Genomic DNA, 13201 nt, shown 5'->3' on the forward strand with positions numbered 1-13201 from the left:
ATGAAATTACTTAGCAGAAACAAGACAATTCTTTCTAATTGAACCAAGAAATAAAAGGTAAAGTTTTCTTCTGTAAGTATGTTTTAAAAAAAATTTAAGTATTTTGGGAAACTCTTTTTTTTTTCCATTGATACTCAAAGTGATGAATGTGTCACAGAATTATTTAAATATTAAGACAAGTTTCAGTGGGGCATACAAGGCTCCTCATAATTCGGCCCTTGTCTGCCTCATTCCTTATCACCACCCCATCTACAGTCACATCACTGCTTGCAGTTCTTGTACTGAATGGGATACGTTTTCACATGTCCCTTTCCCTTACACTGCCTAGCTAAGTTCCACTTACTCCTCAGGCAACTGTTCTCTGGAAAGCCTTCCCTAACACTTATCATCACTAGAGTCCCATCCACATGCTTCAATAGTATCCTATCTTTATTTCCATTACAGCAATTATTCATCTCATGAAAACCATTTCAATTCTATTATAATTATCTGTTTGCGTGTCTCTTTTCCCTAATAAACCATCACTTCCTAGAGAGCAATGGCTGTATTTTTAACCCAATATTTTTAACATTCAACATAGGGCCTACCACACGGTGAGTGGCCAATAAATGTGTTGAGAAATTAATATGTTAACATCTAAGGCATGTAAAATACAACTTTTCAGACATTAAAAAAATTACACTCGACTATGTCATACAATGAATTATACTGTCAAAGATTTACCTAACAGGGGCTCTGGCAAAGACACCAAGTTTCAGCCCCTGCCACATTATCCACCAGCACCACCAGGGAGAATACTATCAGCAGAGGGGTCCAGGTCTGGAGCTGTGGTTGGTGGCATGGGAACCATGGTGGCTTAGGACAGGCACCGTGTCTAGCAAGGTTTATGCCCTGCCAAACACTGCCAAAGGAGATGTGAAGCTGGTGGTGTCTGGTAGACCTCTGGTGGACTTCCTGGTGCAGTAGGATGATTACACACCTATGATCCTGGATGCAGTGCCTGGTTATTACCTGAACCATGCTGGCTTTGAGGTCTCAGATCCATGCATAATTTGGCTCATCTCCCTAGCTGCATAGAAATTCATCTGACATATTGCCAACAATGCCCCACAGCACCACAAAATGAAGGCCACAGCCTCTGGCACCTCCTGAGGCAAGAGCAAAGACTGTAAGTACTCTAATTATGGGGGACTTGACCCCTGCCCTCTGTGAGTATGACACCAATGTGAAGCTGCCACACCATGTCACCAGAGTCAGCCAACCTATATGTGCTTGTCTGTTTTTGTAATAAACTTTATTGTGATCAAAAACGCCAAAGAAAAGGCTAATGACAGATTAAACACAGGTAAAAAGAGAATAAACTGGGAGACAGAAGTGGAAAAATCACTCAGAATGCAGTACACAGATAATGAGATAGAAAAAGAGGTTAAGTGGCATGGAAGATTGAGCAAGAAAGATTAACATGTTTAATTAGAGTTTCAGAAGGATAAAAAAAGAAAAAAATGGATGGAAGCAATATTGATTTAGAGTGTTATGAGAATTAATGTTTTAATAGAAAAATCTTTATTTATTATCAGGAATGCTCCTTTTCCTTCTAATCCTTTCTCTTCTTCCTGCTGAAAGATGAATTTATCCAGACAGCACTGTCCATGGTATTTATATGCTGTCCCCTGGCTCCACGGGCTCACTTAGTGTCAATTCCCAAATCTCTAGGATTATTCACTGGATTAATCTCAGTAGGCTGGGATAATATTGCTGCAGTCATGGTTCTAGGATGGATGCTGCCTTGCTTCTCTGTCCTTGGCACTATTTGTACCCTGTGCACACCTCCTTCCAATTTCATGTGCTTATAGCCTTCTGAACCCCCAATGCTGGCAGATGCACGTCTAAGGCCACCTCTAGGATCAAACTGTTTTCATCCATTTCTTCTGAGGGAACCAAAAGTAAAATAATCTGATGCTTCAACTGAGTTGTTTCTTTTTGACACAAAGTTATTTCACTCTCTGCAAATTTCCTTAAATCTTCATTCTCACCATTCTGTAACTGCTCAGTCTCCTGCAGCCCCTGCTTCTTCTCACTCAGTAGTTTGGCCACCATTACCAGCTCAGGCCTCCTGAACTACAACTGGCTTCAGACCCGGCCTGGCATAAGGTCCACAAGGGCCCACCTTGGGCAAACAGCTCCTCCAGGAGTGGGCTACCACACCTTCAGGGCCAGAGGGCTGGGCAGACAGCCCAGCAGGCCCAGAGACACTAAGCAGAGTCCCAGAGAAGTTGGGACCACTGGAAGCAATGTTAAGAAAGATAGCCGAGATTTTCCCAAAATTGGTAAAGTACATTAACTCTTAGATTTCAGGAAACACAATGAATCAGAAGCAGGACAAATAAAGAAAGCCTTGTTCAGACAAAACACAGTCAAAATAAAGGACCACCAAAGACAGACAGAAAATCTTACTTATAACCAGAGTCAAAATACAGATTTCTGGCCAATGAATGACAAGAGTGATCATGATAGCTGACTTCTCAATAGCCACACTGGACACCAGAAAATAGAAGGATATTACCCTTTGAGTACTAACAGAGAAAAAAACTTTTAATTTATAATTTAACATCCAATGAAACTATTGTTCAAAATAAAAACATTTTCAGATGAACAAAATCTAATAGAGAAATCCACCTCAGGAAAGGAACTTCTAAGGGTACACTTTAGGAAGAAGGAGACTGATTCAAGAAGAAATATCTAAGATATGAAATGAAATGTGAACTTTCAAAAAATGGTAACTGTGGGTAAATTTAAATAAAACCAAGCATATAAAATAAAAATGTCTAAGTTGAGAGATTATTAAAATTCTGAACAACCATAACAAGTAAGCCATAACAGGGGTGACTGGAGTTAAAGCATTTTATAATGTTTGTATTTTAAAGATTTTTATTAACATAAGACTAAGTGTTTTCTTTCCTGGAGATGGGACAGATCAGAATCATCAACTGTAGTTGAACACCAATTGTCTGAATGGCCTCCCTTTAAAAGCTCTGTATTTCTGCTTATTATTAGGATGACAGCATTTCAGACAGGAGTCTCCATCCTCCTCCTTTGCCGGCAAAGTAATAAACTTCTCTTTCCTTCTCCAAAAAAAAAGAAAAAAAAGGACTAAGTGTTCATGTTAAAATCTCAAAATTTACCATTAAGAAAGAGAAACAGAGCATATAACATCTAAACTAACTGAAAAGACTACAATGAGAAAAAATTTTCAATAAATGCAGAAAAAGGAAAAAAGAGAGGGAGAAAAGCAAGACAAATGGCCAAAATAAATCAACATTTAAAAATTTCTAGATCTGAATGATAATGAAAATACCAAATATTAAAACTTGTGGGCTCAGCTATCATAGGATTCAAATGCTTAAGGTGGGAGGAGAAAGAGAAAGGTTTAATGAGCCCAAAGGAAGTAGAAAGAAAAGAATAATAAAGACAAAAAAAAAAAGACATTAATAAAGCAAAGATATAATACCAATGAAAGTAAAAGCTGGTTCTTTAAAAAGAAAACTGACACATTCTGGGTAAAAATAATTGAAGAAAAAGAGAGAAAGAAGGTACAAATAAATAGGAATGAAAAGAAGGACAAAAGTACAGATATAGCAGAGGTCAAGAAAAAAAGTATTATTGAGACTGTATGCAGATAAATTGAATGCTTACAAAAAATATTCCTAGAGAAAATAGAGAAATAAACAGAGGAACTTCCAGGCTGCTGAACACATTGAGGTACTGGGAAAGTGGTGCACTCAAAGCAGGCATAGAAGCTCTGCACCCCACTCCCACAGCCTCTATAATACATCTCTTCCATTTGGCTGTTCCTGAGTTGTACCCTTAATAGTAAACCAGTTAACAGTTCTGTGAAACATTCTAGCAACTTAACAAACCTAAGGGGTAGGGGTGTGTTGGGGAACCCCTGAATTTGTAGTCAGCCAGGAAGAAATGTGGGTAGTCTGGATATCACATTTGTGGCTGGCACCAGAAGTGAGTGAAGTTTTGTGGGATTTAATTCTTAAACCTGTGGAGTCTGACATTAACTCTGGGTAGTGGCAGAATTGAATTGAACTGTTGGGCATCCAGTTGGTATCAGAACTGGTAGGTGTTGAGAAGGAAAGAGTCAGAAAACACTTCTCACTTGGTGCCAGAAAATGTGGGATTTGCTATAATGGCTCAGGCTCATGGAAACACAGTTTGGGAAGAAAGATGAAAAGGGTGGGGAATGAGGAACTTTTGATTCATGGGTGGCCACATGGTCACTCATGGTATGGAGCAGCAGCTGTGCTGGGATCAGTTACTAAAGGTAAAAGTTACAAAGAAATTTAAAGATGGACCCAACACCCTAGGAATTGGTTCACTGGATACACAAGGAAATGCAAACCAATTAAAAAACAAGTAAAATATAAAATCCCTTGCTTATTGTTATATGTAGGAACTAAAATGAAATTAAAAGAGAGTGCTAGGTCAGACCCTTGATGCTGGACCAAGCTCACATTTCAGCTGGTCTGACCTTGACCACTAACCTCAAAGCCACCTCCAAAGGGAAAAATTATGTGGAAACAACAAAGAGTATTCCTAGGACCTCTGGTCACCAAAAAGTAGGTCCACATACGGAAAGGGCAAAACCAAGAAACTACAGAAACCAGGGATGCAGTGTAAAGTTGTCTCATTTTGTAGATAACTATCATTAGCTTCCTGAAGAATCTTTACTAGAATAACAAATTTAGGGGCAGTATCTTTATTTTTAAATGCTGCAGAGTGGAAGAACATGCTTGGGTTGACACAGGACCCACAGCTCACTATGGAACAATCCTAGATGGCTGTATATGACCCAGACACACAGGAGGTATTTTCTTCTTTTTAAAATTTTTCTTTCTTTCTTTTTTTTCTTAATATGAAGCGAGGGGAGGTTCAATTTCCTTTTTTTTTTTTTTTTTCCAGACAGTCCCACTCTGTCACTCTGGGTAGAGTGCAGTGGCGTCATTGCAGCTCACTGCAACCTCAAACACCTGGGTTCAAGGGATCCTCCTACTTTAGCCTCCCGAGTAGCTGGGACTACAAGCGCTAGCCACCACTCCTGGCTAATTTTCCTATTTTTGGTAGAGATGAGGTCTTGTTCTCGCTCAGGCTGCTCTTGAACTCCTGAACTCAAGTGATCCTCCCAGAGTGCTAGGATTACAGCCATGAGCCACTGTGTCCAGCCCACAGGAGGTTATTTCTAAGGGTACTGCTAGCCTTAAGGACTAGATAAAAACTACTGTAAGGTCTGTTTACCCCGAAGAGGGAAACTGCCCGATTCCTCCTATCAATGCCAAATGGAACACCCCAGATGAAGCAGCTGATGTGCTTTGTACACAAGCCATGTGGGATGGGCTTTATGATAACTGGGATATTCACCCACTGCATATGCCTGTTACCCAGGTCAAATGCTGTGGTTAAAGAGGCTTCTTTTACATGAGCACTTAATGTAACTTCACTGCTGCAAAATCAAACAGTCTGAGAAGCCTTATCAATTTGTTTCCTCTCATCTTATAGATGCTAATAAAAACATTATATTAATTAATAAAAAAACGTGGAGATGCTGAGAGAAGATTCAAGGGACTTGTCTCAGCAGGGTGGAAATTTTTTAGTGGTTATTAAAAAAATGGGGCAAATAAAACACACATTGATGAGACTGAACAAAAAACAATTTTTTTTTGAGACAGGGTCTCCCTCCCTCTGTTGCCCAGACTGGGATGCAGTGATGCGATCATAGCTCACTTTAACCTCCAACTCCTGAGCTCAAGTCGTCATCCTGCCTCAGCCTCCCAAGTAGCTGGACTATAAGCATATGTGACCATGCCCAGCTAATTAAAAAAATTTTTTTTTTTTTTAGAGATGGGGTCTTGATATATTGTACAGGCCGGTCTTGAATTCCTGGCCTCAAGTGATCCTCCCAAAGTGCTAGGATTACTAAGATTATAGGCACGAGTTACTGTGCCCAGCCCAAAGGTCTTAATAAAGCACTCTCAAAGGTTGTTTGACTTACAGGGACCCCTTGATGGCTTCCTAATATTAAAGGGCCCAAACAAGTCCACTGTATTTTCCCCAATATGGAGAAATTTAAAATTGCAGAAAGGCAAAGATTATAATAAGAAACATGACCTGGAATCACTTGGGACAACTGTCAGGCAGATTAATAGAGATAAAGGCTGACAAAAGGGCCAGAGTCCCTTGGCTTGACACCTTGCTGGGGACCCAAAACCCAATACACACCAGTGATCACGGTGGAGAAGTTTCTGGGACTCCTTTACACAGGAGCCTCATGCACTGTGGTACCAAAATCTGCTGGTGAAGTCTTCACACAGGCTACAATTGGAATGATAGAACATAAAAATGTTAAGGTTGATACGATTAAGGTGGAAGTTTGAATGAACCTGGAATGTTTAAACAGGCTTTATCTAAATGTTTTATGGGAATGGATCTTATTATATTTGACTAGCGAACAGTTCCCCTACCCAGTACTATAAAACAGAAAGCATGCAAATCCACCCTTCTAGCAAAATTAATTGGACATGCTAAATGGGAATGAGTAAGATTGCTGGAGCCTACACAGTATAGAGCAGAAGCTGGAGTGCTGGTACAAATTCTCTGTACAATAGCCCTGTGTGGAGCACAGACTAAGCTTATGTCAAAAGCCTGTGAGTGCCTCCCAGTGACAATTACTGGGGTACTGGACTAGAGAATTTCCATTTGAGGGGCAATTAGTACTTGCTATCAGATATTAATTTAAAGTGTCCCTATGACTTAAGGACATAAAATAATCTTGAAACTCAAAATATCCCTAATCCCTTGGATGATGTTAGAAAAACACTAATGGTAGATAGATGGCAGTAGCCAGAAGCATTCCATAATGAAATGGAAATGGCTTATGCTGGGTCTTATTACCAGAGGAATGCAAGGAGGAGACTCTCACAAGCAGGGAGCCTCTTTTCCCCTAGGACTGACTTTGGAACTGGGTGAGAAGCTACTAGATTCTATTGTCACTTGGGCAATGCCCTATAAACAACCTCTCAACTGGCCAACAAAGAACTGTTAGGTTTATGGATGGCAGTGCCAAGGTGAATGGGTAACATCCTGTTTGGAAGGCACCACTCTAATAGAAGAAGGTAAAAACAGATCAGCTCAGTGGGCTGACTTGCATGTTGTTTTTCTAGCAGTGATGGGAGAACTGAACAATGGCAAAAGCTCCTATGTTTGGGTTTTTACTGACTCATGGGCAGAAGCCAACAGGCTAGCCATATGGTCAGGTAGACAGGCAATGGAAATGAGGACCATTAAAGGTATGCTCATGTCAGGTAGGTTCCATACAACTATCTCGACAGTCCCAAATAAGGTCTACCTTACCATTTTAAAAGTATCATGAATAATTTTTAAAATAATATAAGATTCTGCTTATCACAAAGGAAAGCTAACATTATAAAAATATTGGCCAAAGCTGGTCAAATTCTACTGCTTTTAGGATCTGGGTCATGGGAACCCACTTTCTGCCATCAAAATATCAGGTATGGTTTTATGATTTATAAACTCTATAACCTATAAACTATGATGTCCGCTTGAGCATGACTAGCAATTTGTGAATAGAAGACCCCCAACTTCAAGGAGCTTCCATTTTCTGATTAGGTTAATTCACACACAACTTACAAGAGGGAGGAAAAGAACAGAAGAGGGAGGGCAGAGGAGCACTGCAAAGGCACACAGTCATGCAGTGCCCAAACACATTCCTGAGACTTTAATTATTGGTATCAAAGTTAGACAGTGGTGTTTAAATTCCCTTGTCTTTTATTCCGCCACTATTCCTCTGAAAAGAGAGTCATACTCTGATCTTCCCATTGTCCTCCTCCAGGTATTTCTAGGCTGTAGAATAAAGTGCTCTTTTCTGATCTGGAGTCCTAGAAAAGCCTTTACCTCCTGGGTGTATTCTCTACCTAAAATTTCTAGCCAGTTATCACTGCAAAGTGACTGTGATGTACACATTCTCTAAATAACAGACTGAATCTGTTTAAATGGGCTGTGGACCAGAATTTCAAATCAGTTTAGAAGGACATTTTCATCACTGAATCTACTTTGATTCACTTTGGGTTTTCACGGTAATTGTTCAGCACTTGCAATGTTTTTAAATTTATAGCATAGCTTTATCAGTGAATAAGAAATGAAGAATCTGATGTTATTGAAACCTGCCAACACTGAGTCAGGAGGAATGAAGGAGAGCACCAGAGTACAAATCAACATAATGACTCATTTCATTCATTTAAATGTCTTTCTCTAATGGGAGAGACACTGTCAACGTTAAAATCTGCATTTAAACAGAGCTTTCATTTTATACTTCACAATCATTTAGCATGATACCTTTACAGCAGACCTACTGTGCAAGTTAAGAATTTAAAAATAAATATTGAGACAGATAAAGAAAGGTTAAATGCAGTGTCCAATACAGTTGACATGGTGGTTAAGTACTCTGGAAAAAGACTGATCCAAGCCTAATTCTTAGTGGTACTTACTAGCTGTATGATCTTGGGCAAATTACTTAGCTTCCTTGAGCCTCAATTTCCTCCCTGATAAAACCTATACAGCATATAACAATACTAATTCACTGTTGAGAGGATTAAATGTAGGGAAAAGACTCAAAATGTATGATACATTTTTGTAGTACAATTCCTGGCAGAGAGTGATTTTAGTAAATGGTTATAAACTTACTGTATGGCACTTCTATGTGTGTGTGTGTGTGTGTGACGCTTTAAATTTTCTTTTTTTAAAATCAAGTTCTTTAATCTCAGGATTTACACTGTTCTTCTCAGCGTAAGAGCAAGTTACCAAAAAAATATTCAGATGTCCATAAAATACTCATGTCCATAAATGCTTATTCTTTTTCATTTGAAATTGAAATAAATCAGCAGATATTAATCAACTAAAACTTCTCAACAAACAGAGAAAAAAGATGAGAGCTCAGAACAGATCACGAGCAGACAAGCAGTGAGACATAAAGTGCTATTTAAAAGAGGAAGTGTGATAATGGAAGGTTTTTTTTCTCTCTTCTAAAAAAAGCGTGGCACACAATATAAAAGAACATTTATTAGCTTCTCAACTGTGGAAGAAATATCTTGACTATTTAATTTTAAAAAGTTATAGGTTAAATGCAGTGTTTGTTGAACCTTCACAACTCAATCATAATTTATAAAGAGTTACATGAAACTAATAAAATGAACAGTAACTACAATGGCATCAGCTATAATTGAGCCAGTGCCAATTATACACTTAAGTATTTTGTACAGGTCTTCTTATTTCACCTTCACAATGAATCAGCGGAGGGGGGACTCTGAAACTGTTATCCTTAGAGAGATGAGAAAACTGACTCTCAGGAAATTTATGTAACTTGCCCATGGTTACAGTTAGTAAATGACAGAGCAAAGATTTGAAATCATGATTGCTATGACTTCAAAAACCAACATTCCAAGCCAGGTGAGGCGGTGCATGCCTGTAGTCCCAGCTACTTGGGAAGTTGAGACAGGAGGATCACTTTAAGCCCAGGAGTTCAAGGCTATGATCACACCTGTAAACAGCTACCACACTCCAGTTTGGTTAATATAGCAAGACCACATTTCTAAAAACTAAAAAAAAACAAAAACAAAACCCCAATATTCTTTCTAACCCAAACTGCTTCTCTAGGCAGAACATTAGGAAATTTAACTAAATAGCCTTTAAGATCTCTTTTAAGTCTAGAATCTAAAATTCCTTTTTCTGGCCAGGTGCAGTGGCCCACGCCTGTAATCCTAGCACTCTGGGAGGCCGAGGCAGGCAGATCGTTTGAGCTCAGGAGTTTGAGACCAGCTTGAGCAAGAGCGAGACCCAGTCTCTACTAAAAAAATAGAAAGAAATTAGCTGGACAACTAAAAATATATATATAAAAAAAAATTAGCCAGGCATGGTGGCGCATGCCTGTAGTCCCAGCTACTCAGGAGGCTGAGGCAGGAGGATCGCTTAAGCCCACGAGTTTGAGGTTGCTGTGAGCTAGGCTGATGTCAACGGCACTCTACCCTGGGCAACAGAGTGAGACTCTGTCTCAAAAAAAAAAAAAAAATCTTTTTTTCTGATGGGGCAAAATACCTGAGAGTATTACACTCCAAGCCTCTGCCCCTTCTAGACAATCTCCAACCCTGACCGCTTTCAGGAAAAAGTAAGAAACAAAAGAGAAAGGCTGGGCATGCTGGCTCATGGCTGTAACCCTAGCACTCTGGAAGGCCAAGGTAGGAGAATAGCTTGAGCCCAGGTGTTCAAGACCAGCCAGAGCAACATAGTATGAGACCCCATCTCTACAAAAAACAGAAAGGTTAGATGGATGTGGTGGCATGTGCTTGTAGTCCCAGCTACTGGGGAGGCTGAGGTAGGAGGATCGCTTGAGCCCAGAATTTTGAGGTTGCAGCGAGCTCCTGCACTTACAGCCTGGGTAACAGAGCAAGACCCTATCTCAAAAAAAAAAAAAAAAAAAAAAGGAAGAGAATTACTTAAAGTAAAATTTTTCAGATACAGAAATGATCTACAAGTAATGATGAGCACTAAAAAAGTGAGTGAAAGAGGAAAGGAAAGAATTTAGATTGGCCATTAGAGAATAACTTCCTGACAACAAAAGTGAGACACTGGAACGTATTATCAGAGAACATTATGTAGGATAAACTGAAGAAAATACAACCTCGTGAAGGGCTGTCAACACACAAATAGTGTCAACATACACACAAGATGGGGAAGTACAAATATAGCCTACTTGGCTCAGCCTGGCTTATAATTTAAAATAGAAAAATAAAAAAAGGAAAGTGGTAAAATAAGCTTGACGGCAGCAATCAGGAGATTGCACTACAATTCTGCCAGCCTAAACACAAGTTAGCAAAATGCTAACCCAAATATTTTTGCCACATTTTTTCAAAGAATCCATCAATGCACAGGTACCATCTTATAATTTCCTTCAATCCACTACCCATTAAGACACAGCATCTCTATTTCTCCTATAAATTCATATTCAGATGAGAACCAGTATCCTAGTCTAGGCTCAACATTAATCATTGTAAATGTACTGGTAAAATAAAACCCTAGTTTCTTAGTTTCCTAAGTTTGTGTTAGATGGAAGAACTTTAAATAAAAGATACCACAAAGATAACTTCCTTCTGAGATTAAAAAAAAACAAAAAAACCAAAAAACCACACATACACACACACACACACACACACACAACTCTGGCAGAACTGTTAGACCTGGGAAAGTCACATCTGTCTCATGCCTGCTCACCTGCTCTCTCTCGCTCATGTAAAACGCTCCCACAGGCAAAGACCCAAAGTGATTGCCTCAGGAAGCTGCAGAGTTAACAACCGCATTTATCCTTTACAATGTCAGCTGAGTTTTGATGTGAACCTCTACTAATCTGTAAAGAATGGGAAGTCTACACGTTTCTGGTAGTAACAGGATTCTTTCACTCTCATTATGAAAAGAAATAAAATTTCTTATGATGATTATATATTATCAGGAAAAAAGGGCCATTTCCATTAAAAAATACATATACTCAAATTAGTCAAGTTAACACTTTTGTATTCCTTCTTGTTTCTCTCTGCAGTCGATACCACTTCAAAGAGAAGCATTGTTTCAGCCTTTGGTCCCACTCATACCTGCTCCTTTTGCACAAAACAGGAAAGACCGTAACCATTATTTATTTTGTGCTAGTAATATACTCCATGAAAATACAGTAGTTGGGAGCATAAGTACTTGTTTTTGGAAAACTTAAAATCCAAGGAAGACCTACCTTGTGAGTAGAGAAGGATCTGCATCTCCAAAAGAACACAGGTAAACACCTGTACCAGGTTCTCTAATCCCAGGAGCTCAAATGCCTCTCGAAGGGGATAATCAGAAAGTGGGAGTTCATTGGGCCCAGGCCTCTGGCAGATGACAGGTTCATAAACACCATAAAATTTCAGTGATCTCCCTGGAGGTGGAAGGGGTACCTCATAAAGAATATTATGGATATAGCTCTCAAGTGGCAAGGGTGGTGGCTGCTGTGAGGTAACTGCCTTGTAAAGCTGGATGAGGAATTTCTTGCAGGCCTGCATGAAAGGTAGCGGTGTGATCAAGCATATACTTTTGGAAACGTACAAGGTGTCTCTGCTGATATCGTAGGAGTTGTATCGCTGGAGTTTCAAAAGGGAAGTTGTATCTCCCTCATCAATACTGCTTGCCAGTGAGTCCATGCTGCAGGAGGATGAAGCATACACGCTGCTGTAATGCTCAGCGTTGTGCATCTGGTATAGAGTCTGCATTGCTGTGCAGATTTGCTTACTTGTAACTTCTTCATAAAAAGTGAGAACAAAACCGTAGGTGCGAGAACCATCTTCCCTGGTAATTATAAATGAGTGGAACTGAGGGTCTTTATTGTCAGTTTGTGTTCTGAAAGACAGCCCTTTAGGCATGCACAACTGTGGAGGAAGGGGGAAAAAAGCATGAAAACACAGTATACTAATAACATCAAACCAGAAAAAAAGTTTGTTTTTTAACATAACCAGACTCAAAAGGATAGGTTTTATCCAGATTTAATATCAGCAATAGTCTTAAATTAGAAATACATTGTAAGTTCCTCATGTACATGTAGATAATATTATTCTTAAAAGAAATATATACATAAGGAAAAATTCTTTACTGCGTGGTATTACATGTAGGGGGAGTTACAAACAAGAAGATCTTTGATTTAGTTCCAGAGTAAACCTTGAACCAAGCTGTGACCTTCAGCAAGCTATGTAACATCTCTGAGCCTCAGTTCCTTTATCTACAAGTTGCTACAGTAATGACTTGAAGACATTTCAAGTCATTTGCAAAGACACTTTACAAATATTTAATACTTAAGTACTACTTTTATAGCAATAATGATAGTGTTTCCGAGGATCGGGGAAATAGGAGAAGGCTTATGTAATATATGAAAAAAAGTTAAACAAAGATTATTAAAACAACAGTATTGCTATTTTGAACAATATGATACTTTATCTTAAATAAACTTTGAAAATGTAAAGCTTTTAATTTACTAAAACAGAAGCATAGAAACAAGATGTTTTAGCTTATTTCCAGTAGAGATTATGCTTTAGGTCTTGGGAACTACCCAGGATTG

At 39.0% G+C, this 13201-nt stretch overlaps 1 protein-coding gene and 1 pseudogene across 2 annotated transcripts in view; both read right to left on the reverse strand.

Moving 5' to 3' along the window:
- The window catches only part of DENND5B (DENN domain containing 5B), a 173466-nt gene that overhangs the window by 67987 nt on the left and 92278 nt on the right, over window positions 1–13201 (reverse strand). For both annotated transcript variants that reach the window (XM_069491735.1, XM_069491734.1), the window contains one exon: window positions 11852–12518. In XM_069491735.1, coding sequence (XP_069347836.1) covers window positions 11852–12518 — 667 coding nt within the window. The remainder of the gene's footprint in view (window positions 1–11851; window positions 12519–13201) is intronic.
- On the reverse strand, window positions 1595–5390 carry LOC138396712 (peptide chain release factor 1-like, mitochondrial pseudogene; annotated as a pseudogene).

This window comes from Eulemur rufifrons, chromosome 16 (assembly GCF_041146395.1).
Source record: "Eulemur rufifrons isolate Redbay chromosome 16, OSU_ERuf_1, whole genome shotgun sequence".
Classification (NCBI taxonomy): Eukaryota; Metazoa; Chordata; class Mammalia; order Primates; family Lemuridae; genus Eulemur; species Eulemur rufifrons.